The 21872-nt window shown below is 56.0% G+C and overlaps 2 protein-coding genes across 8 annotated transcripts; one reads left to right on the top strand and one right to left on the bottom strand.

Annotated features, from left to right (window-relative positions):
- Positions 1–47: 47 nt before the first annotated feature.
- Positions 48–10440, top strand: TRIP10 (thyroid hormone receptor interactor 10). Of its 4 annotated transcripts, none has more exons than XM_038567531.1 (15): positions 48–187; positions 3188–3303; positions 3388–3444; positions 4319–4466; positions 4543–4605; positions 4822–4926; positions 5014–5142; positions 5694–5840; positions 5950–6144; positions 7167–7334; positions 7603–7712; positions 9228–9360; positions 9577–9719; positions 9798–9919; positions 10033–10440. In XM_038567531.1, the coding sequence occupies exons 1-15, from the start codon at positions 68–70 to the stop codon at positions 10179–10181; spliced, it is 1905 nt and encodes a 634-aa protein (XP_038423459.1). In that variant the 5' UTR covers positions 48–67; the 3' UTR covers positions 10182–10440. The 4 variants fall into 4 exon arrangements, with proteins under 4 accessions (XP_038423459.1, XP_038423461.1, XP_038423460.1 ...); XM_038567532.1 differs by lacking the exon at positions 48–187 and adding an exon at positions 1908–2007; XM_038567533.1 differs by lacking the exon at positions 7167–7334 and having other exon boundaries at positions 52–187.
- On the bottom strand, positions 8470–20501 carry SH2D3A (SH2 domain containing 3A). 4 transcript variants are annotated; one of them, XM_038567537.1, is made up of 10 exons: positions 20383–20501; positions 17622–17758; positions 15790–16139; positions 15357–15433; positions 13434–13918; positions 13217–13332; positions 12876–13050; positions 12676–12787; positions 12166–12351; positions 8470–8649 (listed from the first exon to the last, which is right to left on the bottom strand). In XM_038567537.1, the coding sequence occupies exons 2-10, from the start codon at positions 17688–17690 to the stop codon at positions 8621–8623; spliced, it is 1599 nt and encodes a 532-aa protein (XP_038423465.1). In that variant the 5' UTR covers positions 17691–17758; positions 20383–20501; the 3' UTR covers positions 8470–8620. The 4 variants fall into 4 exon arrangements, with proteins under 4 accessions (XP_038423465.1, XP_038423464.1, XP_038423463.1 ...); XM_038567536.1 differs by lacking the exon at positions 8470–8649 and adding an exon at positions 10626–11296; XM_038567535.1 differs by lacking the exon at positions 8470–8649 and adding an exon at positions 10626–11288.
- Positions 20502–21872: the final 1371 nt, after the last annotated feature.

The following is a 21872-nucleotide window of genomic DNA, read 5'->3' as shown; positions in this document are numbered from 1 at the left end:
CGCCCCTGAAGCGGAATTCCTCCACCCACGCCCAACTGAAGATCGGTCCAGGACTACATTACCCAGAATGCAGGAAGACCAGACAGCGCAACAGGGCACGCAAAAACTACATTTCCCAATGTCCCTCAGGACGGACTTCCCCTCTTTACCCTGGGGAGGTGGCTCCCAGCCAGAGCACAGGCTTTTGGTAAACACGCACGTCTGCCGAGGCCTGTCCTGTTCTAATCTTGCTGATCCAGGAAGGCCGAAACCTAGCCCCAGGCTCAATCTTGACCCTAGGATGACCTATGACCCTGGGCTGAATTCCAGCCTTAGGCGGAGACTCTTCTAACCCTAGAGTGAGGCAACTAGAAACCCACCCACAGATCCCAAGCTGGAGGTGTCCACGGGGACGGGGGCTGAACCGGGCTGAGTCCTTAGCTGCAACTGAGCCCGGACATCAACCTGAAATCCAGACTTCCCCACTCCCTTCCGACCCTCGACCTACGCTGAGCCTGAGCGTTAATCTCTGGTTGAGCCCTCCCAACCTGGACGGAGCCCTGACCCCAGACGAGGCCTGACCGCTGGACCGTAGTTTGTGGCCACGACCCCCTAGTGGGTTGCTGACCCCTCCGCTAAGCTGACCCCAGGTTGAGATCCTATCCCAACTGTGGTGCCGACTTGGAACGAATCCCAATTCCAATTTGAGTTTGATGCCAGTGTGGAGACTCTAATACCAGGCTAAGCGGCTGAGAGCAGAACTCACGCTGAGCCCCTGACTCAGCTGGTCCCCCAAACCCTGGAGCACAGCCCACTTTGCAACAGGATGTTTTCTAGCTCAGAAGCCACCAGCAGGTGGGGCCAGGTCCCCACAGAGCCATCTGTCCCAGGATTTCAGGCTGATGTCCCCTGGGCTCCTGGGGCTCCCCTCCTGGAAGCCCAGAAGCTTGGGGCCTAACTTGTGCCCCAGGGGCTCCGGGGCGTCTGTCACCTCCGTTGGCACTAAGGACTAAAGGCAGGAGAGGATGAGGGTGGGAGCTGCAGGGTTCTCTACCCTTTCATCTCAGTGCCTTAAGGAGATTAATGAGGTGTGAACAGGCATTTATGAGGGAAGTGACAGACTTCTGTGCCCCCAGGGCCCGAGTGTCTGGAGGGAGAGGTGGAGTCGGAACCGGGGTCTGGACAGTGAAACCTGATTGGGTCTAAACGGATGCGCCTGGAAAATGGGCAGGTGGAAGCGCGAACTGGATGAGGACCGAGGAAAGACCTGGGCCCGGTGCCCCAAGGACAGCCCGTCCTCAGTTTCCCGGCGCAGACTTCGGGAGGAGGGAGAAGGCAGGATGCGGTGGGGGTGCTAATGGACCGGGCCTTGGCGGAGGCACGCGTTCTGGGCAGGATCGAAGTCCTCCCATCCGCCCTGTGGCCGGAGGGAACCAGACCATTAGTGGGCCGAGCATAGATGTCTGGAGCCGGGCCGGCCCGCAAGAGCGGGGTGACCTCAGGTTCTCCCAGCGACGGCGGGGGGGGGGGGGGGGGGGGGGGGGGGGGGTGCGGGAAGGGGTGGCTGGTGGTGGGGGAAGGACCTCTCGGGTTGGGGTTTTAATGTCTTGGTCCCTCTAAGGAATGGTTGAAGGAAAGAGAAAACAACAGTCCCAGGCGACTTAGGGGTGGGGAGGATAAGAGGGGTCCGGGGGATTTGGGAAATGGATGGGGGTCCTTTAAGGGGTCGGTCCAGTGGCGTCTAGTGGCAACTTTCCTTTAAGAGGGGGCGGGGCGTCCGTTGGGCCCCGCCTCCTCGGGGGTCCCGCCTTTAGGGCGCTGTTCGGGCCTCCGCGCAGATGGGGGCGTGGCAGGGCCTGCGGGGGCGGGGCCGGGCCTGGGGGGGCGGGGCCTGGCGGGCTGGGCCGGGCGCGCCGCTCCAGGCTGAGTCTCCCGGCGGCGGGCGGCGGGCGGCGGGCGGCGGGGACCGGGCGCGGCGGCGGCGGCGGCTTCGGCGGGAGCAGCATGGATTGGGGCACCGAGCTGTGGGTGAGTCCGATCGGCCCGGCTTCCAAGTTTCTCCTTTTCTGGAGTTCAGACCCCCCCTCCTTTGCTCCTGCACGACCTTAGCGGGGGCTCGGCGCTTTCCCCTTCGGAGACCCCCGGAGTCCCCGCTTTCCGCCCTCCCTCGGAGTTGCCCAGGGCGTTTCAGGACGCCCGGGGCGAAGGGCGACCTTGCAGCCGCCGAGTCGGGAAACTGAGCGCGGGGTTCCGAGTGAGGAGGGCAGGAGTCCTGGGACCAGGCCGGGGCGGCCGGGCGAGGTCACCTATTTTGAGCACCCTGGCTGGGCCGGCGGCTTATCTTACGGCCCCTGGGTCCCTGCCCGCAGCCCGCCTGTCCGGCTTGGGCGGGGGAGGGGACCCTGTGGCCACTTCCAAGCCCACGTGGGACCTGGAAGTTCTGACCGCCTTTCGGAGGCTCCAATCAACACCTTGGGGCTTGGGTCGCGCTAGGGGGGAGGGGGCTGCGAGGCTTGGCCTCGCAGCCCCCTCCCCCATCCCGCCCCAGGCACTGGGAGGGGCCGCCCCCAGGCTGCTTCTGACCTCTGCTCTGGAAGCCCCAGAAATTTCCCCTTATTCTAGCCAGGACCTCTGACCCCTCCTTTTTATGGGGGCGGTGGCATCCCTGGGTTCCTGGATGCAGAGGGGGTAACCAGATTCCTTCCCCCACAACTCTGGAATTTCTTTCGGAGGTGCAGTGGGGTCAGTGGGGGAAACGGAGTCACGTGTGTGCGGGGGACCCCGGGAAGCATGGCGACCCGGGGAACATGGTGCCTGGCCCCTGGACATTCTGGGGCCCCCCGAGCTGCGGCGAATCCTGCCCCTCTGGTCCTGACTCACGCCGGGCCGGCCGGATTTTCCGGAATCTTGGGAGGGGGGATTAGGGGAGCCGGGGCAGGGGGGAGTGGCCCTGCCCCATTCCACACCCCTCTTGGCGGTCTGGAGGCCGGGACCCCGTAGTCCGGCCGGGGCCCCGCCCCTGTTCCCTGGCCCTTCCCGGGAAGGGGAGGGGGTTCCCGCCGGTTTCCTGCCTCCCCCCGCGCCGCGCCGGGGCGGGGCCGGGAAGCCACACCTTCTCCTAGCTCCGAGCCCTGAGGCTTCTCAGGCGCCTGGTGTGCGGGCGGTGGGGTCCCGACGTCACGATCCCGAATCCTCCGCCCGCTTCCAGGATCAGTTTGAGGTGCTCGAGCGTCACACGCAGTGGGGCCTGGACCTGTTGGACAGATATGTGAAATTCGTGAAAGAGCGGACCGAGGTGGAGCAGGCTTATGCAAAGCAACTGAGGTGAGACCCTAGGGGGGACCGGCCTGGGGCTTGGGGAAGCTGTTGGAGGGCTGGGGGCTCAGCCTTTCTGCCTCTCTCCATTAGGAGCCTGGTGAAAAAATACCTGCCCAAGAGACCTGCCAAGGATGACCCAGAATCCAAGTAAGGATGGAGAGGAATTGCCAGGCTAGATTTGGGGGCGCCTGGGGAGCGTGTGTTGGTCTTACTTCCTCTCCCCCAGCTAGGCGGTAAGGCCCTCACCTTTTGCTTCATTTCCCACCTAGAGGAATGAGCATGGATGGAGAACCTGGATCACCTGTGCTGGAATCGAAATCCTGTTATTTTCCAGCCCTACGACTCTGGGCAATTGACTTGAGTTTTCCATTTGCCTCTTCTATTGAGCGGGGCTCCAGCACTCACTCAACAAGTGACTCTGGGTCATTGATTTATGTTTTGTGCCTGTTTTCCTCACCTGTGAAACGGGATGATGATGATGATCTTGTACGGCTCATGCAGAGAATAACAGATCTTGCACTGAAGCAGTGCCTAGCCCATAGTTAGTCCACCATAGGAGCATTTCGCTTTTTGCCACATCCCCAGTTCCCGAATCCAAAGAGCTCTAGAAGTGAAAAAATTGTTTTGGTAGCTTGTGTGGCAGCAGCCTCTGACCTGACTTCACGTTCATCACGTCCTTGGTTTTTATTCTTCTTACTGTGAATAGTAATATCTCTCGCTGCAAAAATATTTATGGTGTTTGATTCAGGATGCTGCCCCTGACCCCACTGGGGTGCTGCATAAAAGATGGTATAAGCATTATATCCCCTTTCTGAACCTGAAAAGTTCTGAGTTCCAAAATGCATCCCACTGAAGGGTTTGGGGTAAGGGATATGAACCAGAATTTATGATTGCTTCCAGGAGGAATGTGTTGGGGCTTTCCCGTTCCCATATGGAGGTGGGTCCTAGGGCATCTGGCTTCCCTGGGTGGCGGGGGTGGCCTCCTGACCCTGGCTTGCTGCCTCTGCCCATCTTACCCTAGGTTCAGCCAGCAGCAGTCCTTTGTGCAGATTCTCCAGGAGGTGAATGACTTTGCGGGCCAGCGCGAGCTGGTGGCTGAGAACCTCAGCGTCCGTGTGTGTCTCGAGCTGGCCAAGTACTCACAGGAGATGAAACAGGAGAGAAAGATGGTGAGGGATCCCCTCTCTGGGTCTTGAGGACTGCTACCTCGACCCAGGTGAGCCTAACCATCTCCGTTTTGCACAGCACTTTCAGGAAGGCCGTCGGGCTCAGCAGCAGCTGGAAAGTGGCTTCAAACAGCTGGAGAATGTGAGTCTGGGGGCGTGGAGATGGGTACCTCTGGCCCTAAGGAGCTGGCTGAGGGTTTGCTGATCCATGGAACTGCCTGCATTGTCTGGCCTGGGGCCCCTCTGTCCCATGGGTTCCCAGCATGCCTGTTGCCCTGCATTTGCTGGGTGATGTCCCACCAGTCTCTGAAACCTTGATTTCTCACCTACTTCCTCCTTCTGGTTCTGTCCCTGGCAGAGTAAGCGCAAGTTTGAACGGGACTGCCGGGAGGCTGAAAAGGCAGCCCAGACCGCTGAGCGACTCGATCAGGATATTAATGCCACCAAGGCTGATGTGGAGAAGGTACCTGTGGGGTCTGGGATGGTTTGGAGGTCTGGTTGGGGGGTGGGTGCAGAACCTGGCCGTGACCCCTGCCTCGATATTCCTCAGGCCAAGCAACAAGCCCACCTTCGAAGTCACATGGCAGAGGAGAGCAAAAATGAGTATGCAGCCCAGCTCCAGCGCTTCAACCGAGACCAGGCCCACTTCTATTTTTCCCAGATGCCCCAGATTTTTGATGTGAGTGTTCTAAGCCCCCAGCCTACCCTCCTGAAAAATACAGTTACCCGACTCTTACACATTTGTCAAAACCTTAGCTGCAATGTCCCGATCTCTAAATTGGAAGGGAATTAAAAACAGCAGTGAGCTCTGTCTCTAACTCTTTCTGCCAGGATGTCTTTCTTTTTTTCTGAAACTCCTATTCATTCTTCTAAGCCCCAGCTCTAACAGTCCCTCTGAAAGGCCTCAAATTTCCTGTCTTCATCTTTAGTCTCTTGCTCTCCTCCACCTGGGACTGGCAATATCTATGTTGGGTGTGCTCTCGGTGGGTTCAAAGCCCTGGCTTCGTGGTCACCTCCTTTGAGAATCCTTTCCTGACTCCCTAGGCGAGGCTGGTGCTCCTCAAACTCCCCTCTTAGATCCTCTGGCCACCCCGGGCTGGACGTCTCTTCGATTTTGTGTTTTCCCCACCAGACTAGGCTTGGGGCTGGGGCCAGTGTGGCACCCCATCGTGTTTGCGGATTGAATCGCTGCTGCTGGTCCCATTAGCGCCCCTGCCTCTGTCTCTGCAGAAGCTGCAGGACATGGATGAGCGGCGGGCCACCCACCTGGGGGCCGGGTATGGGCTCCTGTCCGAGGCTGAGCTGCAGGTGGTGCCCATCATCGCCAAGTGTCTGGAGGGCATGAAGGTGGCCGCAGATGCTGTAGATGCCAAGAACGTGTGTATCTGGTCCTGGGCGAGTGGGCTGACAGGTGGGAAGTTGAAGGACCCCAGAGGCTAGGCATCTGGTCTTGCCCCTGACTGCTTGCCCCTGCTCCCTCCTGCAGGACTCCCAGGTCCTGATCGAGCTGCACAAGTCAGGCTTTGCCCGCCCTGGTGACGTGGAATTTGAAGACTTCAGCCAGCCCATGAACCGCGTGCCCTCAGACAGCAGCCTGGGCACCCCCTCCGATGGACGGCCTGAGCTCCGAGGCCCGGGCCGCAGCCGTGCCAAGCGCTGGCCCTTCGGCAAGAAGAACAAGGTGGGGGCCGGGGCCCTTGGGAAGGGGAGTGTGAGTGGGGACAGGGGGGCCCCCACTGAGTCAGCCCCAGCCGCTGGGACGCTGAGTCCCGGGCAGGAATTTGCCTCTTGGCTGCTGGCCCAGGCTGGAGGGAAGGGAGGCGGCCGGGTGATCGGCCTGGGAGTCCCCCAAGGCTGAGGGGGGGTGCAGGGAGGGGGCCCGTGGCGTCTGTCTGCTGCTTCTCGGGATGCTGGGAGAAGACCTGCTTCTGGGATTCAGGGCTGGATGAGGGCTTGAGGGACTTGTCCTAGGGACTCCCCTTGAGTCTCTCTCCATCCTGCCAGTGGGTCCTTGGGCCCCTGACCCTCAGGCTGTTTTTTCTTGGGATTTTGGCTTGTAATGTCAAGCACATACCTGTTTTATACCTTAGACCCTCACCCCCCACCCTTAGTTTATTTCTCATGAGCCCTGTTATATATTCTTGATCCCTCTTGACATATAATTTGATAGCCTCCCCTCAGTTTGTACAACAGACTCCCCCAGCTTAAACCCCACCTGTAACCCTTCTGATACTTCATGCCTTCTACCTTTCTCTCAGCTTGCCTTTGACCTCTGTAGCCATATACCCATCTGAGACCTTGATTCCCGCATGCATCTCCCTGTATTTTCTAGACTGTGAGCTCAGAAAGCTGGGTGGACAGAACCCGGGGCCTCCCTGCCCCTGCTCCCCTCCAGCCCCATGCTAGGTACTGGACATAGAATTCAAGGAAGGGATAACATAAGGGGGTAGGGAGGGGTCTGGCCTTCCGGCTCACAGTCTAATGCCCTCCCCACCACCTCCCAGATTTTTGTGTTGCTCTTTGCATGCATTTTCTGTGTGTGATTGTGCATCTTGAGTTGTGGTTTTCTTACCGTTTTTTTTCTTTTCTTTTCTCCATTTTGTTTTTTCTTTTTTCTTTATTATGTCCGTCCGTCCGTCCATCCTCGTTCTCTACATCCTCCAACCCCTTGTGACCCACCCCCTCCCCTGCCCCCGCCGGTAGCCACGCCCCCCACCCCTCTCCCCCCTGGGGGGCCCCCTGCCCTCGGCATTGCCTAACGGACCCCCATCCCCTCGCTCCGGCCTCGACCCCTTGGCCATACTGAGTGAGATCAGTAAGTCGGTCAAACCGCGGCTAGCATCCTTCCGCAGCCTTCGAGGCAGCCGTGGGGTAAGTGAGGCCTCCAGGGGAGTAGGAGGGGGCGGCCCCAGCCCACCCAGTGGCTGGGTGGTGGTACCCTGGGCTCGCTTCCTGCAGCCGGCTGGGCCCCCCTCCTCCGGTTGCCAGACCTGGACCTGCTTTGCTCTGTGCATGGCCTTGCCCCCAAAGAACCTTGGGTGGGGAGGAAGGTGGACTTGGTATGTCATAGCAGTGTCTTAGAGCATAGAAGCTGAGAATCCCCAATCCCCCCGAACTCAGTCCTCTTGCCACCTTGCAGACAGTGGTGACGGAGGATTTCAGCCACTTGCCCCCAGAGCAGCAGAGAAAGCGACTTCAGCAGCACCTGGAAGAACGGAATCGTGAGCTGCAGAAGGAGGTCGACCAGAGGTAAGGTTTGGGGCAGGCAGGCAAGGAACAAAATAAAATAATAAATGAACTGTACTGAAATGGTACTCCAGACTCTCCCTAACAAGCCCCAAGCCCAGTGGTTTTATAGGTGATTCCTACCACACTTAAAAGGAAACCATTCATTCCAGCAAACAAAAAAAAAAGAGTGAAAAGGTGTCAGCTCACTTAGGAGGCTGGTGGAATCAATTCCCCTATCATTTAGCAAGAATCAAGAAATTCAAATTCTGGACTCATTTTATTTCACTTAGGATCTTAGATGGAGAATCCTAGCCAGACAAATCCAATGATATATTTTAAAAATAATATTGCACGTGGTGGAGATGGTCGCACAACAGTGTGGATATACTTAATGGCTGTGGAATCGTACACTTAAAAATGGTTCGAGTGGGGGCTTTCTCGTGTTATGTGTATTTTACCATAAGAAAAACAGAATATTTTTTGAAGACAAGTCATGATCAATTGGGTGTTATCCCAGTAATGCAAAGATGGTTCAATGTAAAGACATCTATTATTCTTTTACTACAGTAATTGGCTAAAAAAAAAAAAAAAAAAAATCATGGTTATCTACTAACTCAAACACTTAAAACATCAACAATAAAAAAACCTGCCAGATTAAAAAAGGAAAAGCTGTACTCACTCCTTCCAAGCAACGAGATCGTCTTCCCAGTCCTCTTACATAATGGGAATGACGCTGGCCACTTGTGGACGGGCAGCCAAGTTATATTTTGCCATTGCATTGAACCTCTTGTACGAAACTTTTATTGGTGTAAAGTTCCACTTGGAACTTTGTAGTTACAGAGTCTTTATGACGTAGGGGTGAAGGGGGATCCTTTGGAGTCAGGACTGGCCTTGAATTCTAGTTGTTGCACCTCACTGTGTTTGTTTCCTCATCTGTGGCACGGATCTGGTATTAAGACTGGAGAGAAGTTGAACCCAGGTTGGACAAATGCCAAGGTTTACGCTTGTTACTGCTATTGCCTACATAGGCTTGGAGGAAACAGGGACCAGGGACTAATGATAGTACTGAGCATTTATAGAGTGCTTACTGTATGCCATACACTATTTGAGATCCTTTACATAGATTCACTGGCATCCCCAAATTCTGAGACTGTGAGCTGGGGCCGAATCCTGATTTTCTTGTTCAGGGCTGTATTTCTGATGCCTGGAACAGTGCCTGGTATGCAGTAGGTAGTCAATATGTATCTGAATAAAAAAAGGCACTGTTGTAATCTTTGCAACCACTCACATGAGTGGGATTAATGATGCATTATCCCCATTTTCCAGATTTGCATACTGAGACAGAGGTTCAGTAACTTAACCCAGGCTCACAGACAAGGAAATGCCCAAGGATTTGAACCCAGGTGGTGAAGCACTAGTGTTTGAGATTTACCAACTGTCTTCTCTTGCTATTGGCTCATTGAAGCAAAGCGTGTATTTTTTTTGCTTGTTAGATCATATGGGACTGTTCCTTCTAATCTGTCTGTGTCATCCTAGAGAAGCCCTGAAGAAAATGAAGGATGTCTATGAGAAGACACCCCAGATGGGGGACCCTGCCAGCTTGGAGCCCCGGATCACAGAAACCCTGAACAACATTGAACGGCTGAAATTGGAAGTGCAGAAGTATGAGGTCAGGGAAGACCCTGGGGAGGGGTGGGGGCCAGCGGGCCTGGCTGAGTCACTTCCTGGGGGGGTGGGGGCAGGGAGGTGTTGGTGTGGTGGTGCTCCAGCTGTTTCTCATCACAGCCTTGGGTGTGCATGGGTGAGCTCAGGAAACCTCCAGGCCCAGAAGGGGCTGACCCCAGAATCCTGCCCTGGAATTGACTGTGTGTCTCCCTCCTCTTAGGCTTGGCTGGCGGAAGCTGAGAGCCGGGTCCTGAGCAACCGGGGGAACAGCCTGGGCCGCCACACCCGGCCTCCAGACCCCCCAGCCAGCGCCCCACCAGACAGCAGCAGCAGCAACAGTGGGTCACAGGATAACAAGGAGAGGTGAGTGTGGATGCCAGAGAGGGTCTGTCCCCAGGACCTAGGAGGCCTGTCCTTACCTGCTTTGCTCTCCCCAATCAGCTCTGAAGAGCCCCTCTCAGAGGAGGGTCAGGATGCCCCCATCTACACAGAATTTGATGAGGATTTTGAGGAGGAACCGGCATCCCCCATAGGTCACTGTGTGGCCATCTACCACTTTGAAGGTGAGGACAGCTTGTAGGTCCCATCAGCTGCTCAGGGGAGGGCGGTCTTTTGGGCTAGGTTGAGTTTAAACTCACCCGAAGCAGATCTGAGCCCACTGCCCCTCCCGTGACAGGGTCCAGCGAGGGCACCATCTCCATGGCCGAGGGTGAAGACCTCAGTCTCATGGAAGAGGACAAAGGCGACGGCTGGACCCGGGTCAGGCGGAAACAGGGAGGTGAGGGCTACGTGCCCACCTCCTATCTCCGTGTCACGCTCAACTGAACCCTGCCACAGGCGGGAAGAAGGGGGCTGTTGGCTGCTGCTTCTGGGCCACGGGGGGCCCCAGGACCTACGCACTTTATTTCTGCCCCCGTGGCTTCAGCTGAGACCTGTGTAACCTGCTGCCCCCCATCCCACTCCTCATCCCAAATGGACCCGCTGTGCCTTCCACCATTGATGTACATACTCGTGTTTCAGATCTTTTCTTCCTGCCGCTGGGCTAGGGCCATTTTGTTTTATATAAAAAATTCTATAAAGCTTTTAGAGTCCACGCGTGATTAGATTTACCTACTGGGGCTGGATATGCAAATGCCACCCTCCTTCCTGGCTACAGAGGGAATGAAGAAGGAGACCTTGAGGTTAACTTGGGCCCACATGAGACAAAACCTCCCTGGAGTGTGGTGCTTGTATGTAATTGCGACATAAGGAGAAAAGTCCCGAACATCCTTTCTGTGTTTACTGCAGCTTTACTGAGAAAAGGTAGTGTTGAGCACCTGTGTGCTAGGCATTCTCCACCTGACATTTGAACACTGAACTTTAAGCCCCCATGACAACCGGTACAAAGTACAACAGCTTTGCTCATAAAACCTGGTGGGTTTTTATGTCGAAGGCACAGAGAGGCTGAGCCATTGGCTGGAAGTCACAGAGCTCTTAAAAAGCATTTGAACTCTGGCTTCTGAGTAAGGGATGTGCAGGTTCTCCTACCCTTGAAAGCCTCATGTTCTGCATTTGTGGGTTATGTGTGTGGGGGTGGGAGGTGGGATGGGGCCTCCAGACACCCTAGGATCCATGTACATTTTGGGGGAGCTGTATGGGTTTTTGTAAATCTGCACTCCCTTCTGTGAGGCAGAATGGGTTCCCACTGCTTTGGCTACATGAACGGCTTGGGGCAAGGTCTGGTGGCCCCGGAGGTTCCCCAAAGTCTGGGTGTCCCAGCTTGAAGAAGGGGGTGTGCTTTCAAACGTCTGGCTCCAGGCGCTGCGAAAGGGCACTGAGGACTCTTTGGAACTTCTCCAGACGGGTGGCATGTGGCGCCCCCACGCCTTGGCTTCCCCAGAGGAGCCTCTGTACGAAGCCTGTGGTCAGGGCCTCCCTCAGCTGCGGGTTCGGCTGGAATCCTAGGGGCGGTGCCAGGTGGGCTGGGGGCGGGGCCAGGCTCCTGCCTGGGCCCCATCCTCTACCTGCCTCCTCCCCTCAGAACTTTGTCCCAACAGGGCCCTGGAGGACTCTGCCCCGAAGCTCTGGACAACTGGGCGGGATCGGAGGGGAGGGGGCTCTCTGGGGCTCTGCAGGACTGGGGCGGGGTGGCCAGGAGCTCGGTGGAAGCATGCTACGCCAGGGTGCGTGGGGGCAGTCTGTTCCAGGTGCCTGATGGCTGAGGGGTCCCCTTAGGGGTTGTGCCTGGGGATGGAACCACCTGGGGGGGGGGGAAGATTTGGAGTCTGGGCCGCCCAGCGCGACACATTTTGGGGGACGCTGAGCCATGTTGGAGAGAGAGGAGTGCCTGGGTCGCTGGTGAAAGCGGAATAAGCCAGGTCGGGGGTTCTGGAGGCTGGGCTGACCCAGCACGGAGGAGGTTTGGCTCTCAGCGCAAGGAGGGGGCTGTCCTCCCAGGATGAAGGACTGACTCATTTTGGAGACAGCTAGACAGACGTTGTCAGAGGGATCGAGGTCCTCCGGGGGCAGGGCCGCTTCAGGTGGGAGCGGGGAAGTGGGAATTTGTGGACGTGGCTCCGGGGCCGGGGGCCAAGCCTTTTGGGGTGGAGAGCGCTATTGCTGTCAAGACTGTTGGCTGCGACTCGGACTTGGGGTGAGATCTCCCCGGGGGCCGGGCCGTCCCAGTCTGGGTGGAACTCTGGGAGGCGTGGCCAGAGGCTCCGGTCCCTGGCCCGGTGGGTTTTCGGGTACCGGGTTAGAGCATGCAGCGGGTGGGGGGGACTCGGGGAGTCGGGACCCGCTGGCAGCCGGGAGCAGAGGGAGCACTCACCTCGCAGGCGCCGGGCCGCTGCCTCACGGAACTGGGGCGCGTCCCGGGCCACCAGACGCGCCCGGTGCAGGGTGCGCAGCAGCCGCTCGCAGCTCTCGTCTAGCGGCCCCGGGAGTTCCTGGCCTTCCAGCAGGCGCACCGCGGGCACGACATGCGGCAGCGCCACCTCGCCCGGGGCGCAGGGTCCTGTGCGGGCGAGGGCTCAGAGCTAGGCTCGGGCAGAAGATGGGACCCAGGGTGAAGAGGGTGGGAGACTGGGCGGAGGCGGACCCCGGGAAAGGAGCCCAGAAACCCACGTTCCAGCCTAGCACACGGCGGGACCGGGCGGGGGCGAGGCCCGGGGCGGGGGCGGAGCCTAGGACAGGCGGGGGCGGGGCCTAGGCTTGGGGCCGGGTAGCCAGGCGCGAAGGGCGGGGCGTAGAGCGAAGTGGGTGGAGCCTAGGGCGGGCCTAGGGCTGGGTTAGGATTCTGGTTAGACGTGGGTGCGCAGCTCCAAGCGATGCCACTCACCAGCGCCCTCGTCCAGCGCCCGCATCAGCGGCTTCAGCTCCTGCTCGAAGGCCAGCGCGGCCTGTGTGTGGCTCCTCCTGAGCTGGCGCCACGTGCGTTCCAGCCGGGACACCTGGGGGAGGAGCCCTGAACATGCTTCCTCTTCCCTCTTCCCCACGCCCCGCACTCAGGCTTCCTCCTCATTTCTGCTCCCCACGCACCTGGGGCATGAGCAGGGCGCCCATGACCGCAGCCAGTCCAGGCAGGTCCCCTGCCGCCCCTGGCCGCAGCGCCAGCGCCAGCTCCACCAGGCCCCGCAGGGTGGCCGCGCGCTCCTCCAGCGGCCCCGAGCAGCCCAGCACGGCCAGCGCCCCGGCCAGCGCCAGCGCCTCGTGTCTGCGGAGGTAGAGAGCAAGGGCCTGGGGGCAGTGGGAGCTTTGTAACTTGGAGGTGAGAGATGTGTGTGTGTGGGGGGGTAGCTTTGCCCATTTCCCCTCCTCCTTAGGGGTCCGTGAATGGGGGGAGGTTTGAGGACCCTGGGGATTCCGGGTGGCCCGCTCACCTCTCCAGAAGCTCCAACCTCAAGCGATGCCCATGAGGAAGTGTGAGCAGCTCCAGGCCAGAGGTGACCCCCATGGCGCCCCGCTGAGCCTTGGTCACTCCTAGGAGGCCTGTAGCCTGGGCAGGAGGGTTAGTGGGGAGGTCAACTGAAAAGAATAAGTATATGCTTGAGGTGCCTTGGCCTGGCTTCAGCCCCTGTTTGGGGAGGAGTGACCCACCTGGCAGTCCACCAATAATAGGTGGAGGGCTGTGCTCCCAGGATGGTGCTCCAGGAAGAGGTCACGGAGAGTACTCAGGACTTTAGGTTCCAGGGGCCGATTCTGGGGGCCCAGCAGGCAGAAGAGGTTGTTAGGGGGGCAGAAAAAGACCTCGGCCTTTGGTCTTGCAAAGCTTCTGTCCTCTTCCTCCTCTTCCTCATTGGCTTCCCACCATGAGGCCTCTGTCTCTGGGCCACTGTGGCCAGTGGGTGTTTCTTGGGCACTGGGCACTCGGGGTACCAGCTCACAGTATGTTGGGGGGCGTCCAGATGCATCATGCAGCACCAGTGAGGGTGTTCGAGGTGGTTTGTTTGGTGCCTTGGCATGAAGCTGCCCATCGGAGGCCCTGAGGCCATCAACAACAGACCCCAGAGAAGCTGGCGTCTTCAGCAACACCGGGTCACTACCCATCCGAGGGAGGGCACATGTGGGCACAGGTGAGGCTCCTGGGGGTCAAACAAGAAGAGTGAAGGGGGTAGACACAAAAGATAGCTGGATGGGATGGGTGGGGGGCTTCATGGGCTACCGTCCTCCCGGACATCTAGTCAATGACTGGGTATTTTGGTGTGGTTTTGAACCTAAAGGCTTCATTGATACAAATGCTACACACTTATCAATGGTTTTAAAATGAACTTTCTTTAATACTTCTGTGTGTAGTCTGAATGCTACAATTTAAATCTGAATTCCTTGTGTTTGCCCCCCTGAAGGTGGTAAGCACTGACTACAAAACTAACACAGAAAAAAAGTATTCAAAAAAAAAAAAAAAAAAAGAAAGAAAGAAAAACGAAAAAAGTATTCAAAATACAAAACTACAAAAGCATCCAAGAAACTGAATTCATCAAACTCTCAAATGATGTCTTTTGTTAAGTTTGTGGCCTGTTTACTCCTGTGGTTATTAGAACTTCAAGCTGCACCCAGGCTTCTGGAAGACTCTGTATTTACCAAGCCTATAAAATAGACCTTCTTATAGAGACTTAACACTTTCCCATGGTTCTAGGTACTCTGGGTAAAGGCCAAAATCTTCACAGTAGCCAAAAAAAAAAAAAAAAAAAAAAAAAAGCCCCTGAAATCTGAGCCCCAGATGGTTCAGCCACATCCTTTTGGTTGATGAACAGCTGAAGTTCTTGTTTTGGCCCTAGGACCTTTGCACAGGCTGTTCTTTCTGCCTGGGCCACTCTCACCCCCCAGATATTCACATCATTTCCTCCTTCCCCTCTTTCAAATCTTTCTCCACGTGGCCTGTCCTACTACTTCAAATTATAATTCTCTCATTCCCCCTATTCCAGTCTCCCTGACTCTGTTCTGCTTTTAAATTTTACTCCCAAGCCAACTCAATTATCGATGTCCATCTTCCTCCAGTAGGATGTTGGCACCACCAGAGACCTTTATTTTTCTTGTTGAGTGATGTATCTCTGCACTTCATACAGCGGCTGGCATGCAGTGAGGGTTCATGATGAATGAGGGGAGGCAGGGCAGACGGGGCAGAGAGGGCACAAGGAGAACCTTCCTTTAGGTAGGATGGCCAGGGTCAGCTACTTTGAAGAACTCGAGTTAAATGAGAAGTCAGTCAGGAAAAGATTAGGGGAATGGGCTTTCCCATGGCCAGAAGACCAGGTGCAAAGACCCAGAGGCAGGCACGAGACTGTGTGGCTGGAGTTATTTGAGAGGTCAGCTGTGATCAGAACACATAGAACTTCTGGAAATAATCTTAAACCCTCCATTTTTAAGCCCCTACAGAGCTCCTGTGTATTTCTTAATCACCAGGACAGTTTTGAAAGCTGATTGAGCCCATTTTCCAAGAGGTTAATCCACCTGTGCAATACCAGTCAGGCAGTGAGCAGCAGAGCAACCTCTGGACCATGTGCTGTCCTGGTAGACCCTTACCTGGTCCTGAGTGGTCTTCTCCTGACAGCCCCATGTGCTCCAAACCTGCGGGCTGACTGTCACTCCGCTTCCTAGCCCTGGAAGAGATGAGGGAGATGTGTAGTCCCACCCTGAGCAGGGCAGCCCCCACCGATGCCCAGAAAACCCTTTATCTAGTCACTCAGGAGCAGTGGCCCCAACCAGGGTGCTCTACCCCCCCAGGGGACAACTGACAGCATCAGAAGACATCTTTGGGTTGTGACAGCCAGGGGGTGGAGGGGAGAGGATTCTACAGGCACCTAGTAGCTAGAGACGAGGGGTGCTGCTCAACATCCTATGATGCACAGGAGAGCCCCCCACAATCAATCCAGCCCCAAATGTCAGTAACAGTTACTGCACAGGTGGAGAAACTCTAGGGGTATCAGGTGTCACCAGAGGTGGAGTCTGTGATTACCTGGGCAGCTCTATCCGAGCTGGGCTCTCTAGGAGGGTATCCTCACTAAAGCTGCGTCGAATAGGTCCTTGTCGTATCACGGGCCTGGAGGCCACAGCCCCTGTGGCTTGGGACAGTGGACGCTGCCCAGTCACATAGCTGAGAACTAGGGAGGGCAGGCTTGGGAAACGTTCATCTTCCAGCTGAAAGAGGGCTGTGGGCCGGCCTGGACGGGGACGGAGGGCCACACGGAGCACCTCGAAGTGTAAGGCTGAGCCCTGCCAGCGGCAGGAGATCACTGGGTGGCCCCCACGGGATCTGGAGGCACGAACCAGGAAGTCCCCATCTTGCTGCAGGAGGGCCTCAGCCTTCTGGGGATGGAGGGCAGGGGGTAGAGGACTTAGCCATGAGCCCAGATGAGCCATTCATAGTGATTCCTTACCTCCATCCCCCCACCCAAAAAAAGCCACCCCAGAGACTGGGTGGTTTTGCACCAAACCATTTCCCATTTTCTCATGGGCACACTTCTGGAGTACATTTCCCAGGCTCCCCTGCAGTTAGACATCATCTGACACGATCTGGCCAAAGGAGGAGGGCAGAAGTGCTGCCCAGAATGTCCAGACCCGGCACAGTCCTACAGCTTCTGTCCCCTATCTGTCAGGGGATATTCCCAAAGTGCTAGTTGAAGGCAAAGCCACAAGATAGAGCTCGGGTCCTGATTTATTTCTGGAGCTCCACCTTCCCCACTCCTCAACCACCTTGTACTATAACATGAACGAGACCATAAACATTTGTTGTGTTTGGCTGGTGACACCTTGGGGATGTTTGTTAGAGCTGCTAGCTGACACTGACTGATGCAACATCCACACTGAGTAAATGCGCTGAGCTTTGTGGCTTCATAAAGGACCATTCACTGGATCCTTCCAAACTGACTGTGGCCTGGAAATCTTCCTTTATAAACATTTTCAAGCAGTCTTATGCCAGCCATGGTGGCTGGTGTCAAAACAGGGGCTGGGGGCCACAACACCAGAGGAAGACAAAGCGGAGTTGGTGATGGGGGCTGGGGAGTGAACCATACATATGGTGGACACACATATAGCCTTTACTACGTGCCAGGCCCTGCTGTAGGTATAAAACATACGAACTCATTTAATCCTTTACCAAGGTTAGGCAGCAGATACCATTATCCCCATTTTATGAGTGGGGAAACTGAGGCCCAGATAGGTCAAATACCTTGCCCAAGGTCACACAGAATGTAAGTTGTAGGGCTGGGATTTGAATCCAGGGTGTCTGGCTCCAGGGTTTGGGATTTTAACCACTAAGCAATATTGACTCTCACAATTTGATTGGATGCCCAGGGTCCCAAGACTCCTGGGGGTGACAAATGAGTTGCAGAGGAGGGTGGGGAGATTTGGGTTGAGAGGGAGATGCCAAGAGTTCTCAACACTGATTGAGCCCTTATTGTGTGCCAGGGCCTAACTAGACCCTGGAGACACAGTGATGAATGAGACCAAGGCTCTGTCCGGCGCCTTCTGATGGGCAAGACACACAACAAACACACATGAATGAAGAAGATAATGTCTAAGAGTAATCACTGAAGGTGATAAAAGAGGGATATGGGGCTCTGGTGGCCACAGGTGCCTAGGACCCAGATGGAGAGACAAGCAAAGCCAAGGAGTCGGGTTGGGGAACACGCCATTGTACCAACCAAGCTTCAAGACAGTCTCGAGACCCTCAGCCACCCCATCCAATAGACCTTAAGTCCCCCATCCTGGACCCAGAAGTTCCCAGCAGGTCAAGGGCAAGAGGCTCCCCATCAGATGGTGCTGAGGCCCTGTAGGAAGCAGAGATACCTGACGGGATAGGGGGCCGTGGTACCACGGCTGGCTGGCAAAGTCCTCTCCATCCTGTGGCACCTGCATGGAGCTCTTGGGGGCAGAGGGTGCAGGGGCTGAACTCTGTACTTTCAACAGTCCTCAGTCTTCCACATCTGTAAAATGGGAATAGTTATTGCTGCTTCCTAAGCTTCCTGAGTGGCTGGGTCAGCCCTTCCACATTCCTCTTAGTTTTGGAGACTGCAGCCCACATCCTATCAAACCTTAAAATGCCAACTCTCTCTCTCTCTCTCTCTCTATACATATTCTAACATGTAACATATAACCATATTCTAAATTAAACAAGTTACTTATAGTAAAAAAAATACACACTAGATTTTGTTTATATATATGTGTATATATATATATGTTCTAGATTCATACTATACATACTATAAAATTTAAACTTTAATTTAGAATTGGCTGTGACCTCATGGAAACACTCATGCATTCACTGGGATCCTTGCAAAGGGAGAAGACCTAGGCACTGCTTTCATTTTTTTTTTTAAAGATTTATTTATTTATTCATTCAGAAAGAGAGAGGCAGAGACACAGGCAGAGGGAGAAGCAGGCTCCATGCAGGGAGCCCGACGTGGGACTCGATCCCAGGTCTCCAGGATCACACCCCGGGCTGCAGGCAGCGCTAAACCGCTGCACCACCGGGGCTTAGGCACTGCTTTCAAATGTAATGCAATTTTGATGCAGATGACATGATGCTGCGTTTTATAGAAATTTCATGAACTAATTCACTCAAACTAATATTTAGGGGGGACCCACCATGTGCCAGGTGCTGCTGGGAGCTAGAGGCCCAGCAGTGAACAAAACAGGGGCATCCCTGCCCTTGGGGAGCTGCTGTTCTAGTGGGGGAGACAGCAATAAAGAAAATAAATAAGTAGACGAAGGAGTAGATAGATCAGAAAGAGATAAGTGGAAAAATAAAGCCAGGGATGTGACATGAAATGGTAGAGATAAGATTTTCCATAGGGTGGCTCGTGGAGGTCTTCATCAGTAACAACTGGGAGAATTTTGAGGGAGCGAAGCCAGGTGGGTGAAAGAACCTTCCAGGCCAGAGCAAATTTATTTTACTAATCTCTAGCTTCTTAGCAATCTATGTGTACACTCAAGAATTCTTAAGTTGTAAGAAAATCTAACCCATACAAGGCTTTCCTATGTAACACCATTTTAAAAAATTTTATTTGTTATTATTATAGTTTTAAGTAATCTCTATGCCCAACATGGAGCTCGAACTCACGACCTGCAAACCAAGAGTCACACGCTCTACCAACTGAGCTAGCCAGGTGTCCTTCCAATCCTTCCAATGCAATATCATTTTCAAGGACATTTTGTAGAAATGTCAGCAAACAGCAATTTTGCATTTGCAGATTCTTACATTTTGGAGCCGAAGCTGATATGCTTTGTTATTATTACGGTCAAATTTAGGTCTCTGACATTTTAGGACTCCCTTGATATTGTGCAGGCCCGAGGCCCGGTGTATCTCCAGCATCTGGTGGAGAAAACCTGCCCTGGACGGGAAGGAAGCTGGCGGTCTGCTTCTCACTTCCTCCATCCCACGGTGTTCTGGGCCTGCCTGGGTGTACAGGGAAATAGCACCAGGATTCTCTCATCCTGAGTCAGCAAGGCCTTGAGTGCCAGAAGCCAGCGAGGAGTTACCAGACTTGCCTCAGGTGGCTTTAGGGGCGGGGAGCTGGGCAGGGACCTGGCTCCAGGTGCTGCATACCTGAACACCAGGTGTGTCTCCTGGATGCCTGCGTACTTCCTGTTTGTCAGCTGGGCCAGGCCAGCCTCTGTCTTGAGTCCCCCAATGTCAGCTTCCTCTGTTTTGTGCCATCTTTAGCACCCTTGCAGGGGGGTCACTGACAACGCTCCGGTTAGCTTGGTGGAGGGGAGTTTGCATGAGGGAGGAGCTCAGAGAGGGTGCAGGTCAGACATAGGCCAACTAAATCATCCTCCTGCCCCTCATCCTTTGGAATAATTTCTGGATATTTGGGCAGGGGAGAGGGGAAGGGAGAATCAGGAAGAGGGGTAGGGGCAAGCATGGAGAAAAGAAGGGGGTTATTCATGCCCTATAGAGCACACATATGTGCACACACATGCAGGGGGGCAGCCGCCTGCCTACACATAGACACATGGACACAGACTCCGGTACCCAAACTTGACATTGAGCAAACACTGATTGGTTGAGACCTTGCTGTGTTCCAGAACCTGTTCTAGACCCGGGAGACACAGTGATGAATGAGATGAAGGCTCTGCCCTGTGCCGTCGGGTGGGCAAGACACCCAATAAACAGAGCACAACGAACGAAGACGATAACGCCCACGGGTAATCACTGAAGACGGTGTGCTAAGGAAGGCTGGAGGCGGCGGCCACGGTAAATAACACGTAGCCAGGAAGGTCTCTCCCACCGGGTGACATGGGAGCTGAGCCCTCAATCAAGGGAAGGAGACTTTAAAAAGATTGCTCGGGCAAAGTGGGAGCAGGGAGGCTCTTCGCGTTGCACAGGAAACACGCTCGGAGGAGCACTCCCAGGTACGCCCAGGTACACGGACACGCGTGACGCACAGCGACCCAATCAGGCACTCGGCGCCCCTTCTGCGTCCGCGGCTGCTCATGGACCGACACCCAGGTCCTCCCTGCGGGCCGGTGGCCCCACCTGGAGAAGAGAGGACTCCCCACCCCAATATCCCTCTGATCCTGGATGTGCCTGGGGCCCCTCACTCACCTGGGCCGGGACCCGCGGAGCTCGCGAGAGGCTGGGGCAGGGCCGGGGAAGGTGGAGGCCCGCCCTCCCCTCCCCCCCACCGGCCCCACCTTCTCCGGCCGCGCCCGTGGGTCACCGAGCCCTTGCACCTGGCTCCGCCCCCGAGGACCCGCCTCCGACGGCGGCCTCCCGGCTCTCGCCCCGCCCCCTCGTCCCCGCCCCACCCCCTTACAGCGGTGCCGGGCGCTGGCCACGCCCCCTTTGGAGAAACTCTGCTCCCATAAACCACGCCCCCTCGGGAACCCCGTGGGTCCCCGTGGGGGGCCGGGCCACCTGGAGCCTGGCCACGCCCCTAGGCTGGCCACGCCCACACGCTCCTCGCCCCCCCTTAGCCCCGCCCCTTAGAGCTCGGCTCATGCATTCCCCGCGGGCAGGCGCTTAAGTACCCCCGAGCCCTAGGGACGTGGGAAGGGGCGTCTCTGTCCTCGCCCACGGGGTCCCGCCCGGGGACCGGGCTGCCTCTTACGGGCTCTCTAGCAGCGCGGGGTGGCGGCTGCTGTGACGCAGAGAGAGGTGCGCTTCCTCCAGACCGCCCCCCTGGGTTTCCCGGAAGGGAACTCCACTGGGTGTCGGGTTTTGTGGAGGCAAATGCGTGGAAACACAACAGCCTCCCCGTGTAACAGGACGAGGGAGATGAGCTGGACTCTGGGTGGGGGGGAGACATTCAGGTGGTTTCCCTGGTGGGACGGGGGCTTCCATCCTGATGCTTGGAGCAAGCCTGGAAAGAATGGGGGAGTGTTCTGGAACCAGAGGGAGGACGCTCTGGCCACGTTTATTGAGGGGCTTGTGCACAATGATAACAGCGAAAGCAGCAGCCTCACTAACACCCACTGAGCACTTAACGTGCCAGGACTGTTCTGCTTCCTTGACCTGCTTCAACGCATTTATTTTTTACATCGACCTCTCAGTGAAGTAGGTACCATTTTCATCACCCCCATTTTCCAGATGGAGAAACTGAGGCACGGGGCAGCTAAGCCATTTGCCCAGGTCGACTCGGCTTGTGAGTGTGGCGGAGGTGCGGATTCATACCCGGAGCCCTGAAGCGCCATCCTGTCTTCCTCGCTTTCATCTGCGCAGCCCCACATCGCTCTGATCCCTACCATAATTCTAAACGGTGAAGGTGACTGTCACCCAATTTACAGATGAGGAAATGGACTCATTAGAGCGCCCAGGATGGTTGGGGATGAAAAGTTTCGGTGCCCATGGGATCACAAAGCGGGTGATTTCTAAGCTCAGCTCCTCACCCCCTCCCCACTCTACCCCCGCCCCCTCCCCAACCCCCGCAAATGTGGAAGAGATTCGAGGCTCAGGAGGAGCTGAGGGGAGCCACTTTTTCTTGACCTCCTCCGTCCTAGTTTTGGTACAGTCAGGAGGTAGGGGGTAATGTCCAAGTGAAGGAGCCTAGCGCTCCCTTGTGGTTAAAGAATTAAAAAAGAAAATCCAAGGGGCGT

This window comes from Canis lupus, chromosome 20 (genome assembly GCF_011100685.1).
Source record: "Canis lupus familiaris isolate Mischka breed German Shepherd chromosome 20, alternate assembly UU_Cfam_GSD_1.0, whole genome shotgun sequence".
In the NCBI taxonomy this organism is placed as follows: Eukaryota; Metazoa; Chordata; class Mammalia; order Carnivora; family Canidae; genus Canis; species Canis lupus.
Note: the sequence above shows the minus strand (reverse complement) of the source record. Positions and strands in the feature narration are given on the sequence as shown.